Source organism: Aethalodelphis obliquidens, unplaced genomic scaffold (assembly GCF_003676395.1).
Source record: "Aethalodelphis obliquidens isolate GAN/ISIS:26980383/991018 unplaced genomic scaffold, ASM367639v1 scaffold13, whole genome shotgun sequence".
Classification (NCBI taxonomy): Eukaryota; Metazoa; Chordata; class Mammalia; order Artiodactyla; family Delphinidae; genus Aethalodelphis; species Aethalodelphis obliquidens.
The window spans coordinates 35,766,618-35,792,286 of NW_020837957.1; the positions used below are offsets into that span (position 1 = coordinate 35,766,618).

Consider the following 25,669-nt stretch of genomic DNA (forward strand, 5'->3'; position numbering starts at 1 on the left):
CATTCACTAGCTATGTCCTTGGGCAAGTTACTTTGGTGCACTAGGTCTCCATTTCCACAACTCTAGAGTAAGATTCCATCTGATTCGAGAAAATCTGATGCCAAGCAAAGCATGTAGTGCTTAATTATTGCTTATTTGTATTGATTGTGTAATAAAATCCATTTGCAGGATTACCTGATTAGTAATAGATTAAATTCATTTGCAAAGTGTATCTTATTTGATGATGCTGTTGTGCATTGTTGTTGTTGCTGTTTAGAATGTAAAGGCAACTTATATTTTCTTTCATTTCCAAATATATTCTCTCTTAGTATTCCTTGTAGATTGACCTTTCTTTTTCTTATTGAATGAAAATAAATTAACGATGGAAGAAATTGCCTAGATATTTAATCTACTTCCTTATTCTATAGATGAGAAAACTGATGCTCTGGAATGTTATACTATTTGCCTGAAGCTATTTAATGGCAGAATTAGAACCCCAAGTCTCATGATTTACATTTGAGTGATTTTCCACCTCACATATCTCCAGATTATTAGGAGTTTCTTGAGATAAAGATTGGAGAAGAAATGATCAAAATAGCTAAATTTAGTGGGCACATGGAAAAACTTTTCTTATTGTCGGGGGGGTGGTGATGTGATGATTTGGGATATTGGGATTGACATATATACACTAATATGTATAAAATAGATAACTAATAAGAACCTGCTGTATAAAAAATTTTTTAAAACTTATTCTCAAAGTTATTCTAGGGGAACCATTTTTGTGCCTCATTTTCTGAGAAGTACAATAAGGAAAGTAGGAAAACATAAAAATTGTGTAAATTAGATATGTAGAAACATTTAGTGACTGATCCTTTCTTTTTCCTGAGAAATGAGGATGGAGAGAGGAAAGAAAAAATGTAATGGTTAAATTATGCCTTATTATTCTACTGTGTTGTTTTTCTTTGCCTTTTTGGTAAATCCAGGGAGTCCTCACCTATTTAATAACAGCACAGTAGATAGAAACAGACACTACTCTTCAGGTTAGATGAAGGAATAACTGATGTTCTTTCACTGTCAAAATACTTAACCCCGATTCCAGTTGCTTTCCACCCATTTTTCCTCCAGTGTTAATATAGGTATCACAGATTTTTTACAGGAGCACAGAGAGGACATTTATACAGTTTGGAGGACAGTTTGGGATCAGGGAATATACCCTAAAAGGGGTGACACTTGAGATTTTAAAGAAGGAATAGAAGCCAGATTACAGGGCAGTTTAGGGACATTCTAGAGCGGTTACAGCATGAGCCAGAGCATGAAAGGAAAAACAGCAGAAAGTGAAGTACAAACATGATTACGTTTTAGAGAGCTTAAAATGTGAAGCAAAAATGATAGGAGGTGAAGCTAGAGGAGGGCAGATCAAAAAATATACCATGTGAAAGAGCTTACACTTAATCCGCTAGGCAGTAGGGAGCTCTTAATGGATTTTTTTTAAATGGGGAAGGAAGAGAGTCAGATACTGATTTTAGGTAGATTAGTCTAATGGCTTTGTAAAGAATGGTTATATTAGTTATCTATGAATGCATAAGAACTTAACACAAAAACCTCGTAGCTGAAATAACACACATTGTTATCTTTGCCTTGGTTCCGGAACCTGAGCATGGCTAACTGGGCTGTGGCTCAGGGTCTCTAACAAGTTAACAGTCAAGGTGTCAGCCAGCTACAGTCATTCCAGTGCTCATCTGGAGGAGAATCCGCTTCCAAGCTCACTGAAGTGGTTGTTGACAGTATTGAGTTTCTTTTGGGCTGTTGGACTGAGGGTCTCAGTTCCTCTCCAGAGGCATCTCTCAGTTCCTTGCCCTGGGCCTCTCCATAGGACAGCTCATAGCGTGTCAGCTTTGAGCAAGCAAGTGAGAGAGCAAGAGAGGAGGGTGAACAAGATGGAAGCCAGAGTACTTTAATTTAGAATTGACATCTTGTCACTTTTGCCATACTTTACTCATTAGGAGCAAGTCACTAGATCCAGCCCCACACTCGAGGGGAAGGGATTACACGAGAGCATGAACGCTAGGGAGGCAGGGGTCATTGGGATCCATCTTTAAAGCTGCCTATCACAGCAGACTTAAGGAAATAAGACTAGAGGTAACGGGACCATTTAGGAGGCTGTTGTAATAATCCAAGTGAAGTGATATGGAGATTACTGTAGAATATGTAATAGAATGACAGGGAGGGGATGGAGTTTAGAAGTGTTTAGAATGTTAAGTCATGAGAACTTGGCGATTTAGAGCATGAGAGTTTTAAGGGAGAAGAAGCAATTAAAGGTGGCATCCAATTATTCTTGGCTCGTAAATCACTATCTGACTGAAGAATAATTTCATCTGAATGTGACTTAAACTCCTGTCTACATTGAGCTTTTATATTCATTACTGCTATTCTCTCCACACTTTTAGTTTTCTAAGCTTGCCCTTGGTGTTGCTTCCCTGGACACCAGTTTCTAAATATCTCAATATCTCTCAGTATCTGTTTGATTTTCCTATTTGTTTCTCTTCCTGTTTTTACCCTCCCTATCCAAATACTTACCACTGTACACAAAGTATGGAACAGTCTCCGAATTTCTTCCCTGGGGCCTTTCCTTTCTTTAATCTAGATTCTAAAACGTCTAATATCTATGCATTTATCATTCATTTAACCAACAAGTATTTATTGTGGGCCCACTTTGTGACCAGCACTTTACTAGGCCTCCTTGGGAATATAACAGTGAACAAGACAAGCATTGTCCCTGTTCCTTTGTGTCTTCATTAATATCTTCTCTTTCTTTTCTGTCTGTCAGAAGTACTACTAATCTTTTAAGGTACACTTCACCTTCTACCTTCCTTAAAAGGTATATGTTTTGTTTTGTTTTGTTTTGTTTTTATCTCTGTCTCCTATAGCTATAATCAGGAGGGGTTTTACTCTAGAAATATTGAGATACTACAAGTTTAAAAGAAAGAACTGGCTTAAGCTATTAAGTGTAATGAAGCTATTCTTGACCTTCCCTCTCAGTCTGCTTCAAGCAATAGAGCAGTGCCTCACCCCCTGACTCATTGGACTCCCCCTGGAGAGCTTTTTAAAAACATAGATGCCTCAACTCTCCCTCAGAGGTTCTCATTCAATATGTTAGAAATGACAACAAACAAGACTCTAAGGTGAATTTGATATGTAGCTGGTTTAGAAAACTATTGCATTAGAGTCAGCCTCACCATTACACTATTAATTGCTTTGTGTGCATTTAACCATCCAAGTAGCCTAAAGCCATAATTTCCAAATACTGGTTGAGGACTAATTACATCAGTTCATACAGACCTTGGGGCCCTATCACAAGAGGTGCTGATTCACTAGATCTGTGGTTATATCCAGGCTTCTATTTTTTTTAATAATCAGTGAAGACTGATATATAATCGGGTTGGAAAAACACTGGACAAATGAACTTAATATGCTGTATTAATTTTTTTTGTATTTTCCTTAACAGTATTCTTCAGATAAATGAATGTAAATATTTGACAAACGTTAAGGACCAGTTGGCCATGATATGCTTTATAGATTATCCTTGAAGATTCTAGCCATTTGAAGTCATATTATAAATGATAGTTGAACGACTGCTGTGTTTAAATTTTAGATGCTCCAGTATTATTCAGTGGCGTGTTTATTGTTTCATACATTGATACATTTCATTTAGCTCTTTTACTTTAAAGAATAACTCATTTGTCCCATGAAAAATTTGGAGCAATGGCTGGATTCTTTTTCCTCATATTATTCTGACAAATCTTTGTTATATTCTATTGGGAGGTATATTATTACTTTCTTGCAGGATGGGATTGTCAGAATGTGGCTTTAATAAGTTTGATGTCTTCCTTTTCTATAGTGTTATTCCTCTTTTAAGAGAGTCTGTTGGAATATTAATGCAGCGAACTCCTCCCCTTTTGGAAAATACTCTCCCTCAGTGCTATCAGAGGGTAAGTTTCAAAGCTTCCAAACCATTGGGTTTTGGTTGTTTCCAAGCTGTTAGGGGTTATAACTTTTATAAATATGGGTAGCATGTGTGTATAATTTAGTATTTCTGCCAAGACTGAATGCTGACCATGAATGCCATTTATATGAACCAGAATAAAATCATTGGAAAATATTGAGCTTCACTAAAGAAAATGTGGTAGAAGTTGTCCTCATCTAGAAATCAAGCAGCTCTTTTAAAATATAAATATAAATAGCAGATGATATAAGCATTTCTTCAGCATAGATTTTGTGAGCTCCCCTTTTATGCCATATATTCTTCTAAGGTATTAGGGGTGTAATGGTAAATAAGGTAGTCAGGGTCTATCAAAGAATTTATGGTCTGGTGGGAAAGCACAGGCACTAAACAATAAATAAATAAGAAAATATCAGTGATGATTACTATAATAGAAATAAAACAAAGTCATGTGAGACATGGATGGCTATGTCAGATTTATCCAGGAAGTCATATTCAAGGAAATTGAAATCTTGTTGACAAGAAGGAGCCAGACATGAACATCTTGGAGAAGAGTGTTCCAAGCAAAGGAAAATGCTAATGCGAAAAGTTCTATGACTGGAACTAATTTAGTGTGTTTGAAAAACAGGAAAAAAAAAAGCCATTGTGGCTGAAGCATAATAAAGGGAAGAGTGGCTGGAAAGGCTGGGGAGAATGGCAGAGACAGATCATATAGCGGTTTTGGTCTTACTAAGAGGTTTAGATTTAATTCTATTCACTGGGAAGCATTAGTAAGCTTTTAGGCAGATAGGGTGTCACAAAATGTAAGTTTTTAAAAGCTTATTCTGCTTGCTATTAGAGAATAAACTCTAGGGAGAATGAAAGCAAAGAAAACCAGTTAAGAGGCTGTTCTAATCTGAAAAATCATGGCCTGGACTACAGTGGTAGAAGTGAAAATGGAGCTAAGTAGATATTTTGGATAAGTTTTTGGAGATGGATTATATTAGCAGAAGGGAGAAAAAGTGTTGAATCGCAACTAGGTAGATGCTAATACCATTTGTTGAGGTTGATGCAGGTGTGAGGGTGGAAAATCCTCCCAAATCAAGAGTTCTATTCTGGATATGTTAAAAATGAAATGCCTACTGTACATCTAGGGGAAATGTCACTCAAGTGGTTGGATATGCAAATCTGGAGTTTTAGGGACTGATGAGAACTAGGGGGAGTTTGAGTCATCAGTATATGACTAGCATTTAAAACATTAGGATTATGTGAGGTTACCTTGGGAGGATTAAGCTCTAATCTTTAGGTCAAGCTTCCACTCCAGATTTAGAGCACAGGCAGGAAAGCCAGGAATGGGAGCTGGAAAACCCAGAAGAAGTTGAAGGAGGAAGTAATCAACGGTGCCAAATATTTCTGTGAGGCAATTACAGTAGGAACAGAGAAGTGACCATTGATTGGGATCATGAACAGCATTAATGGCCTTGATAAAAGCATTTTCAGTAGAGTTTGGAGAAAGCATGATAATAGTAGATTAAGGAGAAAATGAATTGGGGAGGTAGAGATAGTGGTTACAGTCAACTTTTTTTAAGAAGTGTTGTTAAAGGGAACAAAGAAATGAGCTGATAGCTTGGCTGTAGATACAGTAACAGTGGTGAGGGAATTTGTTTTTAAAATAAGATGTTTTAAAACAGCATCCCATAGAACTTTCCCCAATAATGGAGATGTTCAATAATCTACATTTCCCAGTATGGAAGTCACAAGGAACACGTGGCTGTTGAGCACTTGAAGCTTAATAATTTGAGCTATAGCGCAACTAATTTTTAAACTTCATTTCATTTTCATATATTTAGTCACATGTGTTTAGTGACTTCTGTATTGCACAGTGCAGTTCTGGAGCCTGTGTGTTACAGGAAGAAATGGATGGTATGGTAGTGAAGCAGGTTACTTCACTACCTGCTGAAGGAATGAAGGTCTTGAGAAGGTGAAAAAGGAGAGAACCCAAAGCACTATGGAGGAATTAATTGTAGATAGGAGCCAGGGGTACTGTATCCCCCAAGGGAAGACAGAAAGTGCTGAAAGAGGTGAGGGCTGACTGGTGGATTCGGTGGTGCAGGATAAGGGATTTTCTGTGTGCTTCTATTTTCTCTTTGATTTACAGGGCAGAGTAATCATGCAGAGAAATTAGAAGACCAGAGGAGAAAAGAGAAGGTATAGAATAGTCCTTTTTGAGGTAGGGAAAGTGAAGTGCTGCCCATTTGACATTTGTGGTTTTATGATTTTAAGGTAGGACCAGTCAGCATAGTTGTGGAAGAGAAAGGGGCAATTTATTGAACGCCTACTCTAAGCTGGTCCCTATATTAAGTGATTTACATATATTGTTTCTTTTCTTCACATTAACCATACAGGGTAAGTTTCATCTTCCTTTCCCTAGGAAGATTGAGTAAAATTGATGTTTGAGGATTTAAGTAACTCATCTAAAGTCACAGATGGTAGTGGCTGAATCTGGATTTGAATCCATATCATTCTGGCTTTAAAAGCTCATGCTCTTTTTGTTAAACCACACGGTCCGAGCAGGAAGAGCGACACAGATTTTCATCTGTAGCTACACTTTCCCCACTTTTTTTAATTCGAGTAAAGTTAATGCCAGTTTCTATAAGACTCATTCCTTAACTTATGCTTTAGGATAACTGCAGGAATGTGCTTGTACTGCTATATCTATGGAGGTAGAAGAAATCTGTTCAATCAGGGTGTTGTTTCCCTAGCAGTATACCATTTCCATTTAGAAAAGTGTGGAGGGATATCAGGTTCAAACCACTGTGTCATCAGAGTCCTGAAAGAGGAAGAGGAAGTGCACCTTGACCTCTTTCCCTAGTAAAAGCAGTTTTTTTAAAGGGCACAATGGTTATTGTCTCACATTTCCCACCAAGTGTCTTGGAGCTTATAGAAAGTGATCCTACAACAAATTCTGATAAAAATAAATATTTTTGATAAATATAAGTTCAACTTTTTCTTAATTGACAGCCCAAATAGATTACTTAAGAATCAGGGAATCTCAGAATTCAAAAAGATCTTATTATTCATTTGGCCCAGACTTCTATCTGTTGGAAGAATCTCCTTTGTGACATTCAGTTGGTCATTCGGCTTCTTGACTATTTCCAGGAATCGGTAGTTAGCCCCTTCACTGAGTAACCTCTTTCTCTTTTAAATTGCTGTAATTGTTATAAAGATCTTTTTAACTTCTGGTTTCTGATCTTAGTTCATCTCCTCTAGATCTATACAGAGATATTGAACAATAGCGGTGATTTGGACATCTTTGTAAAGATTTTCCTGATCTTCAAGGGAATACATCTAACGTTTTTTCCTTAAGCGTTTTCTGTACGTTTTGGGTAGATAGCTTTTATTAAGTTAAGGAAGTGTCCTTCCAATCATAAATAGGGGTTGAATTTTATTAAATAATTGTAATGCTTTTATTGAAATGACTATGTGGTTTTTCTCCTTTGCTTCACTAATTGAAGAATAAGAGTAATAGAGTTTCTGATGTTTAATCTTTCCCTCTTGGGATAAACCTAACGTAGTCATGATATGTTATTTTTTAATATACTGTTGGAGTTAGCTTATTTAATTCATAAGAGAAATTAGCTTATGATTTATTGTCTTTATCTGGTTGGGGATCAAGATTATTTCTTATATGAGATAGCACCTCTTTTTTATTTTCTGGCAAAACTAAGAGGTTATGTTAAGTTTCTTGAAAGTCTGCCCTCTGGGACTGGGGGTTGGGGGGGCTTTATGAAAGAGAACTTTTATTACCTTTTCAGTTTTTAATGGCCCTTTTATATCTTCTGGTTTTTTCTTATATTACAGCATTTTCTGTATTTCCAGAAATTTATTCATTTTTGTCTAGATTTTTGAAATTGTGTTTTTTGTTTTTGCTTTTCTGATTTTATTATTTATTTTTTCCAGCTTTAGTGAGGTAAAATTGATAAATGAAAATTATGTATATTTAAAGTGTACAATATGTTGTTTTGATATACATGTACATTGTGAAATGACCATGGAACACTTCATGAATTTGCATGTCATTTTTGCACAAGGGCCATGTTAATCTTCTCTGATCATTCTCATTTTAGTATATGTGTTACCAAAGCAAACACCAAAATTGAATTTATATTCATTTTATATACATACATGTACTATTTACTGAGCAATTACTTGGGCCAGGCTTAGGTCCTTACAGTTTTAGGTGCTGAGGATACAAAACATAAAAATCGAAAATAAATCCCTGCCTTTATTGAGCTTGCGTTCTGCCAGAGGAGACAGGCAAGAAACAATATAAATAACATAGTAATGTAGTGTGCGACATTATATGCTGAAAAGTAAAACAAACCAGAGAAATGTAAAAATAAAAGCATTGTAGTTTTACATAGAATAACAGTAGAAGGGCCTCCTGAGAAGATGGCATTTGAGTCAAGACCCAAACAAAGTAGGCCAGGCAGAAATCTGGAAGGAAAGACACTCCAGGCAGAGGGAATAGCAAATGCCCTGGGACAGGAGTGTGCCTGACTTTTCAGAGTGGTGAGGAGGCTTCTGTAGCTGAGGAAGAGGGAGCAAGGGGAGGAGTAGTAGGAGATGAGGTAAATAAGGTAAATAACAAGGGGCCACATGACGCTGGTCCATGTAAGTCATTGTGAAAGCACTGGTTTTTGTTCAGAGTAAGGTGGGAATCTACTGGAGGATTCTGAACAGAGTGAAAGCATCTGATCTAAAGTAACAGATTCTTACTTGGGCTACTGTTTTGAGAATAGATGAAGAGGTGCAAGGCTAGAAATAGAGAGACCAGTTAATAAGGTATTATAATAATCCAAACTAAAGTGGCTTCAACTAGCCTGACAGCAGTAGAGGTGGTGAGAAGTGTTTGGATTCTACTCAGCTGTAGTATTTTGTACACTCACATATTGATACATTCATATAGTATTCCGTTTTATAGTTTTTAAAATCTGTTGTTTGTAGTTCTTTTCCTTTTTCATTTTGTACTTTGTTTAATTGCATGTTCATTTATTTTATTTTTTTACCGCCATCAGAGTTTGTCTTGCCAGTGGTTGTCAACCTAAGGGTGTGGAACACTTAAGGAGCCACTGGAAAAACTTTGAGACATCCCTCCCTTTTCTGGTTGTCACATGAGTTGGGGAAGGGTATATGTTGGCATGTAGTTCCCTGGGTCCTGGGGATGCAAAGATCCTGTAGTTTCTGACACTTGTACACGATGAAGAATCATCCTGTCTAAAACATGCCCCCATTACGTACGAAACACTGACTCTAGCTTGTTAATCTTTTCAGAGAACTAGTTTTTTGATATTGTGAACTCTGTCATTTCTAAATTTGTGGATCATTGATTTCCATCCTTTATTTCCTTCCTTTTTATTTCTTAAGTTGACTTTTTTGTTTTTTTCCTAATTTCTTAGCTCATTTGTATTTATATTTGTCTTCTGATCGATGTACAGTTGACCCTTGAACGACACAGGTTTGAACTGCACGTTCTACTTATACATGGATATTTTTCAACAGTAAATAGCCACAGTACTACATGATCCATGGTTGGTTGCATCCTCAGATTTTTGACTGAGAAGAGGGCTGGCATCCCTAACCCCTGTGCTGTTCTCGGGTCAACTGTATTTGAAAATGTAAATTTCACTTAGGTGCTCTCTCAGCTGTGCCCCACAAATTTTGATATGTGCTCATTTATATTTCCCAAACACCTGTCATGGTACCAGCACATAGTAAGTACCCAGTAGGTATTTGTTAATCAATGCAAGCCACCCCCCCGCCACACCAGGCCACTTTTTTCATTAGAGAGTAGAATCCATGTTTACTGATGTGTTGCATGATTTAAGTTGGGTGTACTTAAACTTGAGTTCATGTTAATATGTGCTCTTTATATTTTAGGTGCAGCAGTTGCAAGGAGTTTACAGTTTACAAGAACAGCATTTCTGGACCTTATGTTCTGATGTTTATGTTGGGACCTTGAAATTAGTAGTAGCACCTGATGCTGATGCCAGGTGGATTTTAAGCCAAACACATAATATTTTTACTCAGGTATGATTTTTTTACTAACTTCTTTTAAGGGTCTAGGAATTTATTGTATCTACTAGTCTTAAAAAGATTTACTATTTAACATATTGAATATATATATACTACACTGTGAGGTAAGTGTGAAAGTTTTTTTTCAACCACAGAGTCAAATTTGGGAGATCCTTACTTTAGTGAATACTGTTAATGAAGATAGTCCTGTTTACTCGTTGTTGTACTGATTTGAGCTCCTTTAAGAAAAAGTAGATTCTCCCTTACTGTACACTCCTTATAAGACATGTTATATGATATTTGAAGCTAGGAATTCTAAGGTAGCATTTGGAATAAGAATAATGTCTGGTCAGTGGCGTTGGCTAAAAGCAAACTATGTTAACATTTTTGTTGATAGCAAAGCCATCTCTACTTCTGTGTCATTTAATGGCTTAATATGCTGTTGAGGTTTTCTTAATTCTGTATATGGAATCACGAATTAGTCAGTGCATGACTGCAACCAAATTATATCAGGTAATGTTTATGCCATCATGAGTTGACATAGTCAGTGACTGATAAAGTAAAAGTGATTACTAGGTTATTCTGTATATACTGGGAGAATAAGAACATCATGTCAAGAATATCTGAAGAGAGAGACTACAGATTTTTTTTTTTTTTTTTGGTCTAGCTTGCTGGAAATATTTGGCAAAAAATCTAGATGTTGACACTGCTTCCAAAATTATCTAACACATAAATCTAATGAGGAAACTGATTCCATGCCTTAAAAATCTGTGCTTCAGTGTTCATTGAAGCACTATTTCCAATAGCCAGGACATGCAAGCAACCTAAGTGCCCATCGACAGATGAATGGGTAAAGAAGATGTGGCACATATATACAATGGAATATTCCTCAGCCATAAAAAGAAACGAAATTGAGTTATTTGTAGTGAGGTGGGTGGACCTAGAATCTGTCATACAGAGTGAAGCAAGTCAGAAAGAGAAAAACAAATACTGTATGCTAACACATATTTATGGAATCTAAAAAAAAAATGGTTCTGAAGAACCTAGGGGCAGGACAGGAATAAAGACGCAGACATAGAGAATGGACTTGAGGACAAGGGGAGGGGGAAGGGTAAGCTGGGACGAAGTGAGAGAGTAGCATTGACATATATACACTACCAAATGTAAAACAGATAGCTAGTGGGAAGCAGCCGCATTGCACAGGGAGATCAGCTCCGTGCTTTGTAACCACCTAGAGGGGTTGGATAGGGAGGGTGGGAGGGAGACGCAAGAGGGAGGGGATTTGGGGATATATGTATACGTATAGCTGATTCACTTTGTTATACAGCAGAAACTAACACAACATTGTAAAGCAATTATACTCCAATAAAGATGTTAAAAAAAAAAAAATCTGTGCTTAAAAACTGACCCAGCCCTCCTGATGTGATGCAGTGGGAAGTACACAGCATGACCTGTGTGGCACTCTTGCCAGAAATAGTTAATGTGAATCCCGTCACCTTGTGGACTGTTACCCTGGATTCTTAAGAAGTGTCAGTGTCATGAAAGGAAAAAAAGGAACAATGGAGGATTCTTCTAGATTAGAGGAGACTTCACAATTAAATGCCGTGTGTGGCCCTTGATTGGATCTTGGACTGGGGAGAAACAGCCACAGAGGAAACTATTGGGTAATTAGAATATGGACCACACAATAGCTCATATAATTGTGTAGGTGTAACTTCTTGGGTACGATAATGGTATTGTGGTTATAGAAGAATGCTTGTATTCTTAGGAGATACATGCTGAAGGCTTTAGTGGCAAAGTATCAGGATGTCTAATTTTCAAATGTTTCAGCAAAAGTAAAAAGGATTATAAATAAATACATATATAGAGAAATAAGGCAAATGTGGCAAAATGTTTGCGATTGGTTTATACAGGTGATGGGTAGATATGCATTTATGGTGCTATTCTTTTGACTTTAAGCCTTTTCAAAATAAAAAGTTAAAAAATAAAAGTTTGGTGGCTCCTCATTGCCACCAGGATAAAGCCCAAACTTTCTAGCATGACACAATTAACTTTTCAAGCCTCTCTCCTACTATTATTCATTGCCATGTACTTCATACGCCAGCCCCACCAGACTATTTACTTACCTGTGTGAGACAAAAATCCTACTCTAATGTAAAGGTCCAATTCAATTGTTACTTTCTCTCTGAAGCCTTAAAGACCCTTCTAAGCATCATATAGATAGAGAAAGAGAGAGGGACAGACTGACAGTTTAAATTCAGGACCTTAGCATAAATTAAACGATCTCTTCTCTAATAGAGGTGTATGGTTATGTTCCTTTGGAATAATTAATGAAATAATCTTATAATGTAGGCAACAGCCAGACCTCCTCTACTACAAAACAATATGCTGGTACCACTTATTTACTCTAGACATTTAAGAACTGTCTTTTCTTAACAGACATTATAAGAAGTCTGTACCACCATGAGTTTCATAATGCAGCATGCAAAACCTTCACAACACGTCTGAATCCTTCTCACACCTCCTCCCTTTTTCAGAGGCAAAAAGGAGAACATGACTAGCAACAACCTTGCTTTTCACTGCCATTTCTAGGTCATTATTCTCTCCTTCAGTCTCGATTTTCTCCTAGTTATACCATGTCCTTCCACCCTCACAGTCTGAGCTTCTGTCCACCTCTAGGATACCTCATACTGTCCGAAGACTTTGGCACTTAAGTCACTTAATTTTCCCTCTGAGAAGGAATGCAATTTATAGGTTTAGAAATGTGTGAGCAGCTGTGTCTGTGCTTAGAACTGCTGAAGTTGTAATTGAAGTAGGTGGAGGGAGGTTCTTCTGGTAACCTTAGAAATCTTGGCTTTTAAAATGGCTGAAGTTGAAAGTTTACTCAGCTGCCTCTTTGGTTTTGGAAACTGTATTTGGGTTTTGAAAATTTTAAGCTCTAAAACATATTTTAAGCCTTTTTATCAGCTAAGGTCAAGCACACTTGATTTCATTCCTTGCAGAGACTAGGGACTCTCTTAGGCTTGCAGTGAAAATGGTTCAACACATTTTTCCCAGCAGGCAGAGAGAAGTCATCCTTCTCATGATTTTCATTCCATACATTTAATGATTGTAAAGTTGTTTTGTGATAGTTGTTTTGGTTCTGACGTATGCAAAACTGAAGTTTTTTATTAATTTATTTTCCTTTACTGCTTATGCCCTAGTCATGCATATTCATTATGCTATGAGTATATCCAATACCTTGCAGTAACATTTGCAATTCATGAAATGAAATTTAAATTTTTTTACGTTTTTTAAAAATTTTAAATTATATCTTAATCATAGATTTTACTTATCAAAAGTAGTAAAGATCAAATTGCTCCATTTTTAAGAAAAAAATTACACTAATCCTTTAAGTACATTTCTTGTAGAAAGACTTGAAATACTGGTGGCCTTAGTTCCAAAAGACCAAAAGAAGGATTTTCTCAATACTTTGTGGTTCTATGACATTTTAATGTATTTTTCTTATAGCTGATCTTAAATTGGAATTAAAATTTTTTTTTTTTGGTTAAAAAGTTGTTCTTGTTAAAATTTATATGGGGTTAGCTTTGAAAAGGTTAACATAAGTTTGAGAATTATAACATTTTGTTTTGTTTTTAAAACTATAAGCTTTGCAACTGTTTTGGAACTGTACATTAAGCATGTCTTTTTATTCTCATGTTCCATAGTTATCACTTAATCATGAATGGCTAAGGCAGTTGGCTTGCTATCACGAATATAGAGCAATACTAGTGAATTGGTAGAAGTCTCTTCAGTACTTTGATTCCTTTGGGATTATTAGTTAAGTGATAATCCAGTTTTTAAACTACAGGGTTTTTTATTGACATAGAAAAAGTCCCTCTCCTTTCCACCGCGTGCACTAACTTTTTAAAAATGATTTATCATTTGGGAACAGATGAAATAGAAAATTTATTATTTATGTTTAGTATATGAACAGGAAGTGGATGTGGGATACTGGATGAGGAAGGCAATTTATCATTTATGTTTCTTGTTTTAAACTGGCTGATATCATCTGTTAATTTTTTTAATACACTTTGGTTAGAAATAAAGTTTGAAGAAAAATCTAGAATATGCTTGGGTTCATTACCCTCCTCAGTTCCACACAGCAGAAAAGACAATCAAGGCTAATGCATATTATTTGCTCCTTGATAGAAATTGTACCTTGATATCTTCCATCTTCTCTTCTGCCTGTTTCTGTTATACCTATTAAGTCCTGAACGCCTGGCTTCCTGCTTCAGCTTTCTGTGCTCTATTTTCTTGCCTCAAAATAGAAGTTAACACTGATCGCCAGGAAGGAACCAAAAAGCCTCCTCACTAACCCAGATGGGAGTTCCCCCAGATTCAGGACCTCCCACCTGCACCGCTGTCCTGCCTGCGCGATCCCTTCCTGTCTCTGACAGTAGGGAATAGGAGAAGCTCTCTGTGCCTTTCCGGGTGGCTAGCTAGTTTTCCACCCTTCCTGTTTGTAGGGAATTTTAATCTTTTATAATGATTGATTAGTTTTAATTAATCCACAGGGGTTAAGTGTCCATTGGTTGATGGTGGTGGAAATAATAACAGCAGCAGCAGCTAGCCTTATTGAGAGCCCACCACATGCCAGGCACTGCGATAGACACCTAACATATTAATCTACCTGCAGCACAGGTGGGGTATTCTCCCCAGTTTACAGAAAAAGGAACCCAGACCCAAGTTATTGTTCATGACTTGTAATTTCATCATATTAAGTCACTATTTCACGAATTCTGAGATGATTCAGTTTTCACATGGAAGAGTAAGGCAGTTTTTCAAGAATTCATTTTTAAGGGATAAAGACTAATATTCTACATTGAGTCAAAAATTAAAGTAGAGGGCTTCCCTGGTGGCCCAGTGGTTGAGGGTCCGCCTGCCGATGCAGGGGACGCAGGTTCGTGCCCCGGTCCGGGAAGATCCCACATGCCGCGGCGCGGCTGGGCCCGTGAGCCATGGCTGCTGGGCCTGCGCATCTGGAGCCTGTGCTCCGCAATGGGAGAGGCCACAGCAGTGAGAGGCCCGCGTACAGCAAAAAAAAAAAAAAAGTAGAAAGTTTCTGCAGTTTTTGAGAATTGGTAGAGAAATACAAACAACCCAGTAATTTTCTTTAGCCGTATTCTTGTTTATTTTTCTAAATTTTTACTGCTGATTTGTCTTCCTTTCCACAACGAGTATTTATGGAGAGTATTCTAAGTCTATGATTTCAGGTTAACACTTATTTTCTTAGAAGCATGGATGTTAAAAATAACTAGCTGTCTTTCCAACTTAAAAAAGTGTTAACTGAATTACGGTTTATACATGATTCTCAGGATATAAGACACAAGTATTCTAGGGTTTTCACTTTTTTTGAGGACAACCCTCAGCCGGCTTTAGTGTCATCCCAGCGGTAGGTAGAATATTTAATGGCACTGGGCACTGTTTTGATCTGCTGGAGTATTTGTCATGTCTTTGTCGTGTGGATAAACTGTAAAGAAAACCTAGTTTGCATTCAGGAAGTAGGTGACTTCCTAAAGGAGTCTTTGGAAATTCCACTTTTTTTCTCTACATTGAAGGAAATTGAGAAAGGAAAATGGGAAGCTGGAAGACTTAAAGGTGTTCCCATCCAGCCAGATGGATGAAACAAAATGACTTTTTCTGTTAGACTGGGCTTTTGTGTAAAGCAGTAGGCCCTCTGGGGAAAGATATCAGCTTGAGTAATTAACTTGTGATTATGCAAAGATCAATTTACCTAGCCTCTTTGTTTTTCCTCTTTCTTTTTTATTGCCTTGGGCTACCTCATTTCTTATTACTATCTTCACTGTATATGGGGGGGGCGGTTAGGAAAGTGGCAGAGATAATAATGGGAGCCCAACTTACCTTGTCCATTTTTCTTTCATTAACAATTTTGTTAAAGAGAAAAGAAATTAAGCCAGTTTATTTGGGCAATAGTTGTTTTCTCCTAAGGTTAGATACACAAGAATTTTGCAGAAGGGCTCCTAAGTACAGTTATTACGGGGCCCATCTGGGTTGAGTAAATCAAATATAATCAACCATAATAATTTGTTTTTTATAGCATGTAAGAATCCTTTCTTGTATATTCACATATGATCCTTACAATAGTGCCTGATATGTAGCAAGGATTTATCAAATGTTTGTCAAATACTGGATGAATATATAACATTTTTGTGAGATAAGTAGGATTGGTATTTATCAACACTTTTAAAATTAGGAAAACTGAGATTCTGTTTCAGTTTTTAGCTTAAAATCATACAGATGTTAAGTTCTATCTTTTTTCTGCCACAAAACTCTTTGAGTGCGTGCAATTCAATGTATTTTCAGAGAACTTTAACTTTACCACAGCAAGGATTTTTCTTTTCTTTCTTTCTTTTTCTTTTTTTTTAATGAGGCAAAAACGCTAGCATGTTTTCTGTGCTGGAAAGCTACTGGGGTCTTTTCCAGCTTTTTACTCCACTAGAGCAGCTCCTGACTCCTTAGACATTCATTAGTGCTGGGCAGAGCCCTCCAACTGGAATGCTAGAAGAAAAGCCATGGTAGAAAGTAATGCTTTCAGGAGCCCAGAAATTCCTGGGAGAAGGTAGCGTTATTATTTTATCCCCCACTCCGGCTTTTCTTTCTCTTAGATGTTCCACTTTACTCTTCATTCTATGTTGCTGACAAGAAAGTGCTTAATTGTAACCGATTGTATGCTTTAATCTTTAAAAATTGTTTTTTATTTGAAAGAAGGAAATTAATAGAATTTCAGTTCATCCAACATGTATTTATTGATCATTTACTGTGTGCTGGGCACTACTTGAGGTTCTGGGAGTCAGCAGCAAAAGACAGGACAAAGTCCTTTTATCTTGGACATTATCATTGGAGAGTAACAATCAACAGCATCACAGCAAATAAGTTTTATGATATATTAGAAAGTGATAAGTGTTATAGATAGGGAGAGCAGGGTAGGGAGACGGAGGGGGGGGGGTGCTGAGGCATTTACCATCTCTTGCACCAAGCTTTGTTTTTGTTTTTTGTTCTTTTGATAGATAGATAGAGATAGATAGATAATATCTATCTCATCATCTCATATTTATTTACTTGCTTGTTTATCATCTCCCCTCCTTCCTAGTTCCCAACAGCTTATAAATTCCATGAGGGCAAGGGTATTTTTTACCTGTTTTGTTGGCTGTTGTATTCCCGGGGGACAGAAGAGGGCCTGGATTCCAATAGATGCACAAAATGTATTTGTTGGATGAATGAATTGAATGCATTTTTTAACAGGGTGGTCAGGATAAGCCTCACTGACATCTGAGTAGAGATATGACAGGAAAGGGAGTATGTCATGTGGCAATCTCGAGGAACATTGTACCAGGCAGAGGGCCCAGTGTGGCTGGAACAGAGTCAACAAAGGGAGAGAAGTAAGAGATGAGATCAGAGAGGTAATAGGGGCCAGATCATGGGAAAGCTTTGAAGGCCATTGTAGGACTCTGGGCTAAGGACTGAGGAAGGTAAGCTGTTGTAGGGTTTGAGTGATGGAGTGACATCACTATAGTTGCTCTGCTGGAAACAGACCAAAGGCGGGCAAAGGTAAAAGAGTGAAAACGAGATCAGAGGCCGTTACAAAATGTAGGCAAGAGATGATAGTGACTTGGGCCAGGGGATAGCAATGGAGGTGATGTAAATTGATCAGATTCTGTATTTGCATTATTTTGAAGGTAAGGCAAACAGGTTTCGCTAATGGGTTGGGTATGAGAGAAAGAAAGGTTTTTAAGTTGCAGCATTGAGGAAGGAATTGAGCCTAAGAAGATATAGGATCAACAGTTTAGAGGGGAGGAAATAGGGATCAATTTGGCTGTGTTTCGATGCTTGTCAGACATCCAAGTAGAACTGTCAGGTAGATGGTAGGTAGGTTCCAGTCTACAAAAGGTGTGAGCATGTAGACGGTACTGAAAGTCTGGATACTGGGTGAAACCATCTAGGGGACAAGTGTCAAAAAAGAAGGGATCTGAGGACTAAGCCTTTGGGTATTTGAGTGTTTAGTATTCAAAGACAGGAGGAAAAACCCACAAAGGAGACTGAGAAAGATTGATAAGTGAGGTAAAAGGGCAACCAGCGGGTATTCTCTGGAAGCCAAGAGCAGGAAAAGTGTTTCAGTAGGAGGAAGTGATCGTCTGTGTCCTTTTTGCTGCTAGATTAATTACTAAGATGAGGACTGAGAATTGAGCACTGGGCTAAGCAATTTAGAGGTGACCTTGACAGTTTTGGGAAGTGGTTGGCAGCAAAAGTTTGGTTGAAATGAGTTCAAGAGAGAAGAGAGTAAAGGAATTATAGATAGCAAATATAGAAAAATTGATAAAACTGGAGAGATGGGGGCAATTTTGAGATCAGTGTCCTTGAATAGCAAGTTTATATCCAAAATTGAAAAGAGGAGTTGGAGTGTAAAGTAATTCAGTAACCAGTAGATGGTTATGCTTATTTCAGTGTTTAAAATCATTTATCATAGGAAGATTTAGACTGGATAGATTTATGATTTTAGTAGCCAACTAGTCAAGCACTGTGGTGTTTTCTAGCAGAATAATGGTAGCTGGGTAACCTCATTTTTCCAAAATTCACTTGGGCAGGGCATGTAATTAGTAGCATAGCTTTCTTTTGTAGGGCTAAATGGAGAATCTTTTTTGCAACTTATTAACATACTTGTTTCTAAAATAAAATTATTGGCACTTTATGATGAAAAATGGAGAATTCTTTCCCAAAGACAGAAAAGAAAAATAATTCTTCCCTTTTTCAAAAAAAAAAAAAAGAAAAGAAAAATTTTTTTTCCTACTACTTTTCTGAAATGTATAGTCTATTATTGGTTTGTTTGATTTTCTAATTTTTTTTTTTTTTTTAACTTTTCAGGCCGGAGTGAGACAGCTTTATGTACAGATTGACTTTGCGGCCATGTAAATGAATGAAAAGAAATTATGCTTTTTGGGGGACCTAATTTTTTCTGGTACTGTAAAATCCTAATCATGGTACCTAGCTTTTTAAAAAGAGAAATCATCACTACAACTTCCCAGCACCAAGTAGACCAGGCAGAGTCAGCCGATTGTGCTCTGCCAGGAGTTTACAACTAAGGGATCAGAATTAAGAGGATCTCTCCTGGACTTTTGGTCTTCTGTGCTTCTTCCCTCCAAACCATTTTGATTTCTGAGGTTTCTAGTTTTGTTCCAGGGTATTGTTTTCTGTTTGTTTCCTTTTTTTTTTTCATTTCAAATGCCCTCACTCCCACCCCTCATCCTAGCCAGTAAGAAATTCAGACAGTGGGCCTCTAATCATCTGGAATGTCTTCACTGAAGCTGCTGGAAACCACTGCTTTCATTCCCAGAAAACCAGTGTTATTTAAAAAAAAAAAAAAGAAAAAGAAAAATGGAAATCTGCTTTATATGTAATGTCACAATTGTTGACGTTCTTCAATATAACCATGTTTGTAAAATTGTTTGTACCTTGCAAACTTATGAACCAAACCATATTGGGTTTTCAAAGTGCCTTTGTATCAGAAAATGTATTTGCCAGCATAGAAATGTACCATCAAAGGTCATGTATATGTTTTTTTTTAATGGGTATTCTGTATTCTGTACAAAATAAGACGCTTGTTAGTAATGTATACAGATGTCTTTTTGTGTACTTGCAGCATAGGTTTAGATATATAAAAATCTGCCTTTTATTGCTTTATCCCATCAAAAAATAAAAGGTGTTATTTTGCTTTTTAAATCAAATTCAGTTATTACATTAAATTATTTTGTGTACTGTGTTTTCAAAACTTTGCAAATGCTTCTGTTATACAGACGGGTGTTTTAACTTACTTAAAACATCTGCTAAATTCTAAATTTCTATAAAAGCTACTGTGTCTGTGATAAACTTTCGTATATCTTTCCTTACTGTTTTTATAGATTCTATTAATGAAAGGAAAAGGCATGTAGAGTGAAGGCAGAAATGGTTGTGACAATGTTATTTTGCTTTTTCATTCTTCAAATGCCAAGTCATACGTTTTCCTGTGCAAGTGTTACACAAATACAGTTGCTTTCAGGAATCCTAAAGCAGCATTTTATTGACTTTGAAGTATTGAAGGTACTGAGTAAATGTGGTAACATAGAACTCTTCCTAACACAGGTATCTTGGAAGTTAATAAATAAGTTGATTTCTAGGCTCTTGTGTATTTGAAAAATAAAATTGCAATTTGAGATAAGTGCTTGAATGTTCTACTTAAATATTCTCTGTGTTTTATGAAGAAATTGTTCTGAATAGACATTTTCCCATTGTACTTCATTTTATCACAATGTATATTCCCTTTTAACTGAAAGGGAAAAATTTAAATTGCTGGGGGGAAAACCCTGCAGGATGGAAATGAATGTTTAGAATGTAGATCAGTAATAAGCACTTTTTCACTGATGTGGCAGAAATCACTGTTGATTTTGTCTAAGTTTCAAGGTATCTGTTTCCCTATTTCTGACCTACAATTTATGAAATATACTGTGTTAGGAAAACTATAGACTGCTTTCTTCATGCTTTTCTAAACCGCTGCAGATTGCCATGAACTGTTGATAGTCCCCTTTTTGCAGATTAAGTAGTATTTTCAAAACATTTTTACTTACTGCCAGGCAGTTTAAAGCTAAGAATTCCTGCAATAGAATGCATTTAACTGAAACAATTGTTAAGATGTTTCAGGACGGAAATATAAAAGGAAATGTCCTGATAATGGTACTGCTTTTTCATTATAAGTAGTCACTTATAATGACTACCTTGTAGTAGTAGTTTGCATCCACTACCAAGCCTGATAGAAGCCTGCGATATTCTATAGGTTTTGGCATATTGTGTAAAATGACAGATCTAGAGGAAGGCGGGGATTTTAGATGTGTGCCTTTAAAAACTAATTATGTGAAATTGTACTGATATTTCACATACAGAGATAATTTTTGCACTGGCCTGTAAAATTTACAGTGCACATTGAAGATCCAATTCTGCCTTTCACTGAGGCCTCCATTCCAAGTGAAGTTTCTTGTCAAAATATGCATCACTTTATTTAACTACGCTCTCAATACACAAGTGCATGAGTATGGTTTTTTCCTTTGGTAAGGAATAGAGTATATATATAGGACATTTGACTGAGATGAAACTCTTAGTTTTGCACCTGTTACAAGAGATCTCCATTTCATATCATTTAGCAGGTTGGCCTTAACATTTATACTTTAATGAAATGTTCTTAAACCTGTGTGTGCAGCAGGACAAAAAGGAATTTTTTTCTCCCTTTTAGGAAATACTTTGTCTTCTCAATGTTCTTGGCACAGATGTATTGCTAAAGTAGATAATTTCACTGAGAAATACTCCTTGATTATTATTATAAATTTAGAATGTCCCTATTGTTGGCCTAATTCTTGGGGAAAAAAATCTGAGTATAACTTTGCTGATATTTTAAAAACCAAATATTCTCTGGAGAAAAAATTTGTATTGCTCAGGGAATGTTTACCTTGCCAAGTAAACTTCCCCAAAGAGAAATATACCTATACTAGTTTTGTGTTTTTAAATCTAGATTATATTGATCGAGATGAAGGGCTTAACCTATGTATGGCTCCCTTATTTTGCTTACTCCTTGTGCACTTTGTGAAGGACAGTATCTAGTTTATCTGTAGCTCAGTGTACCTCACACATCCCCACAGCATCTTCTGCAGAGGCATAAGGAAGTGGTAACAGATGTTACTGGCATTTCCCACGTACCTGGAATGCTCCAGCGTTCTTCAAAGCCTACTGGTAAACAATAACCAAAATACTGTGAGTTTTGTGCACCTTTGTAAAGCAGCCAAATCGTTGACTCCAGATGCAGATGATCAGAGTTCTGTAATGTTTTTACCTACCATGGTATAATCAGTTTTACAGAATTATTAATATGGTAGCATCCTCTTATATAATGCTGGGATTTAAGAACAAAAATAATTCATTGCTTAGCATAGAATTTTATATCCAAGGAGACTGTCCTTAGAAGCAGTCTCTCATTCTACCTCTCACTTTACAGATGAGAAAATTGAAGCCCAGAAATGCCGTCATTTATTCAAGGTCACAGAGATAATTAGTGGCAAAGCCAAGACCAGAATCCAGGTTTTCTGACTTACTGTGCTTTGTCTCCAGTGTAATTCTGTAAATGTTCTGAATGCTTCTGAAGAAGCATTTTTAAATAAAGGACGTCTGACCTCCATTTTTGGTACATTAAGGCACGTGATAAATGGAGTTTTTTTATTGTCTTATTTTTCTTAGCTAATTATGAGATTTAGAATATTATTTCCATAGTATTCTTTATGAAAGATATGATTAATTTTTTTAACTCTTTTTTACTCTTCTGGAACCACTTTCTGATTTTTTTAAAAAAAAATAGTGACAGGTGTGCATTGGATACTTTTAACTTGTGAGTAAATTTTTCTGTTAATTGCCCAAGACTAAATCCAATTTAAGGATTGTTTAGTTTCTTTATTTTGTTTAAATTCTGTGAATTGGTGCTTTTTAGAAACCAGGCTAATTCATAGGTCATATCATTTCATCCTTGTTCAATCACCAGAGAGCTCTTGAATTCTTAACGTTATTCTCAGAGCCACACAAAATTGGGCATTAAATGTTGTATAGAACAAAACAAAATTTTTAATAGGGTAAAATTTTGAAGTCTTATCAGAATCCCAGATGTTAAACTGCTACTTTCAACTCTTCATTAAAAGCATTACCTTGAGAAAGTTAAAAAAAAAAAAGTTAAACTTTTTTTCTTTCTGTCACTATCTTCGAAACAAATTATTTTCCACTTCACCAGAACTTTGACAGAAAAGGAAATTATCTTATTCTTTAAAGAACATTCAATAAAAGTTTTACTCATAGAGGATTCTTTCAAGACACAATCCCCAAAAGCCTTAGTGATCTAGACCTCTATCATAGAATCAAGACAATGAAAAATTATGTATCAAAAAAAGTATTTGCAGAGTATAGTTCTATTTAAAGGTCAAATCGATGTTTTTGATGAGTGTGTCTTTGGTTTATGTTTAACCATTTCCTAACTACAAATTATACAGGAAGGGTGGGGTTACTTTTATTAAGTGTTTATATATCAGGCTCTTTGTATGGCCTTTTTCATGTTATCACATTTAAAATCCTCATATTTTTATAAAGAAAGATTTTTCCATGATTTTGATCCATAGATCTTTTTCAGATATATTTTATCTTCTGATTCTCCTAACATTCTTGTGAGGAAGGAATTAATTCATAACTCCATTTTACAGATGACGAAGCTGTTTCGAGAGATTGTAAATGACCTAACTGGGGGATAGCCAGTGGTAGAGCACTGACTCTAGATCCAGTACTTCTTGGTGACAACTACTCTTTTTTGTATGTCATTCTACAATGATTTAAAGGTCCAAGAAGTTGTAGCAGATCTAAACACACTCTCCTATAAAATCATGAACCATCACCATGAAAAAATTGATATAGGGGAATAGTTGTTATATATACATTGGTTAGACTCATTCCTTCTTTGGATGCTCTCTTATGCTTATTACCTTTGCCATTTAACTTAAACTGTGCAGGCTAAAAAGAGCAATCAGAGCTCTTTTAAGCACTTTTAAGAACTTTTTTTAAAAAAAGAAAGTAAAGTTTTTTTGACACAGAGTAAGCTGCTTAAAAGGGACTGATTCAATAGTGTCAGCACCAGTGTGTGACGAGAAACTGAACTCCTGGCCAAGACACATTAACCTAGTTAGTAGGAAGTTGTCTTCCAAGAAGTACAAATAATTTTGCACTGCATGAGAGGGATACATAGGATTCGATTTACAACATTACATTTTATAGACACCTTTTCAAAAGGAAGAAACATATTTCACAATTAGTAGTAATCTATGCTTAAACTTAATAATATTTAACTTTGAACTCTTCCCATGGCTTTGAAAATTTAATATTTGTAATTTTGATCCTGATGGAAAGCCTGTAAAAAAGAATGTCTTTGTCTCATACATCCTATTGTCACCACACTTAGCATGAATTTACACTTAACGCACTTAGTAAATGTTTGGATAACCAGTGAGTAAATATTGTAGACAGCAGTGGATACACAAGTAAGGACTGGGGACAGGTAAACCAGTAATTTACTGTTTATTACAGAAGACATCTCAGCTTTTCTTTGGCATTTTTGCACAAATAAGTGAGTTTATATTCACTTTGGCCATTTTTTTTTTCAAGTAGCCCTCTAAGCTAGCTGCTCCTTCATTTTAATACAGGAACAGTGGAAATATCGAGATGTTTTCCATTTTGCATGCTGTTGGACAGGAATTTCGTAGAACTGGGACTGTGGAACCTGGGTCACTTGAATTTTTATATTTTGTATAGCCAAATGAGAAACCACACTCTTCTTTGTTTTTATAGAAAGTTGCCATATTCCTATTACTTTAAGGACCTGTGTATAACATTCTATTTCATTTATCCCAGATGTATTTTCATCTAAAACTCTTTCAAAGGTATATCTTGAAGGTACTTCTATAAAAACAACACTACATGTATTCATTAAGTGATTTAAACATTCCTAAGATAGTTTTTATCTTCTCTGTCTTTTCCCCTCTAAATACTAAATTTCAGTAGAGCTTCTCTTTACTTATTTTCCATCTCTTTTCATTGCTTCTGCCAATGTAAAACTTCCCTTTTTCACTAGTGGAAAAAAAAAAGCTTTATTTTGAATTTTAGTATTTGAGTTTTATGTATCATATATCATGCATCGATTAGGCTCAATGAAGATTCTGTTCTGAACTAGACATATCCTGTCAAGAGCTTGCCAAGTAATCATCTCATTGCTTCCTCTAATAGCAAATTCAGTGATATTTCTGCCCAAGTGATATTTTGCCCCAACATTTGTGACTTTGATCAATACACAGAATGGGTCTTTTATATCAGAAATACTGTGAATGAAAAATTGCCAAATCCTATTCTAAACACCCCTACAACTCTTTACCTCCCTGTCTTTAATGGTTTCTAAACATATGGCCAAGTTTGAATTTGGGTTTGATTCCTATGGTGAAGAGTATGGCATCAAAACATTTCTAAATAAACGTTCGAGTACAAGGCTAGGTTGGAATGTCAAAGACTATGTTGTAATTTGGTTTGAATATGCTAAAGTGAGCAATTATGATTTGCCTAAGAACAACACAACAAATTCATAATGTATATTTTACTTTTTTCTACTTGAAGACATTCATGTATATATTTTGTTTAACCTCAGATGTATTTAAAAAGAATGATAAACTATTGTATCAAAATTCTTCCAATAAAATTTCTGTTTAAAAATCTTTACCTGAATTGTGTCTTATTAGTTTGATGAACTGAAAAGAACACTGTGAATTTAACAGTTATTGGAACAGATTCTGGAGGACTTAAGGAATGGAGGGGAAAGAATGATTCTCAGGGCCCAGAAACAGCAAAGTTGATCAGGAAAGAGGAGATGGCAGGAGACTTGGAAATGTCTTGACATTGTGAAGATCCTCGTTGTGGATCATCATACTCATTATTTTACCTCATAAACAAGTCTTAAAGTATTTCCAGACATTACCATTAACCCCA

General features: G+C 36.1%; 1 protein-coding gene and 1 non-coding gene across 7 annotated transcripts in view; one reads left to right on the top strand and one right to left on the bottom strand.

Annotated features, from left to right (window-relative positions):
* SLC30A7 (solute carrier family 30 member 7) overlaps positions 1-25,402 on the top strand; it is an 82,242-nt gene extending 56,840 nt beyond the window's left edge. For 4 of the 6 annotated variants that reach the window (XM_027114483.1, XM_027114482.1, XM_027114480.1 and 1 more), the window contains 3 exons: positions 3,878-3,968; positions 9,899-10,048; positions 18,956-25,402. In XM_027114483.1, the coding sequence (XP_026970284.1) occupies positions 3,878-3,968; positions 9,899-10,048; positions 18,956-19,003 (289 nt within the window). In that variant the 3' untranslated portion in view covers positions 19,004-25,402. Of the gene's footprint in view, positions 1-3,877; positions 3,969-9,898; positions 10,055-18,955 lie in introns of those variants that run through there. The other 2 variants (XR_003434383.1, XM_027114481.1) reach the window with 2 other exon arrangements.
* Positions 8,004-8,109, bottom strand: LOC113624628 (U6 spliceosomal RNA). The gene has a single exon (XR_003434416.1). It is a non-coding gene; the product is annotated as a U6 spliceosomal RNA (small nuclear RNA).
* Positions 25,403-25,669: the final 267 nt, after the last annotated feature.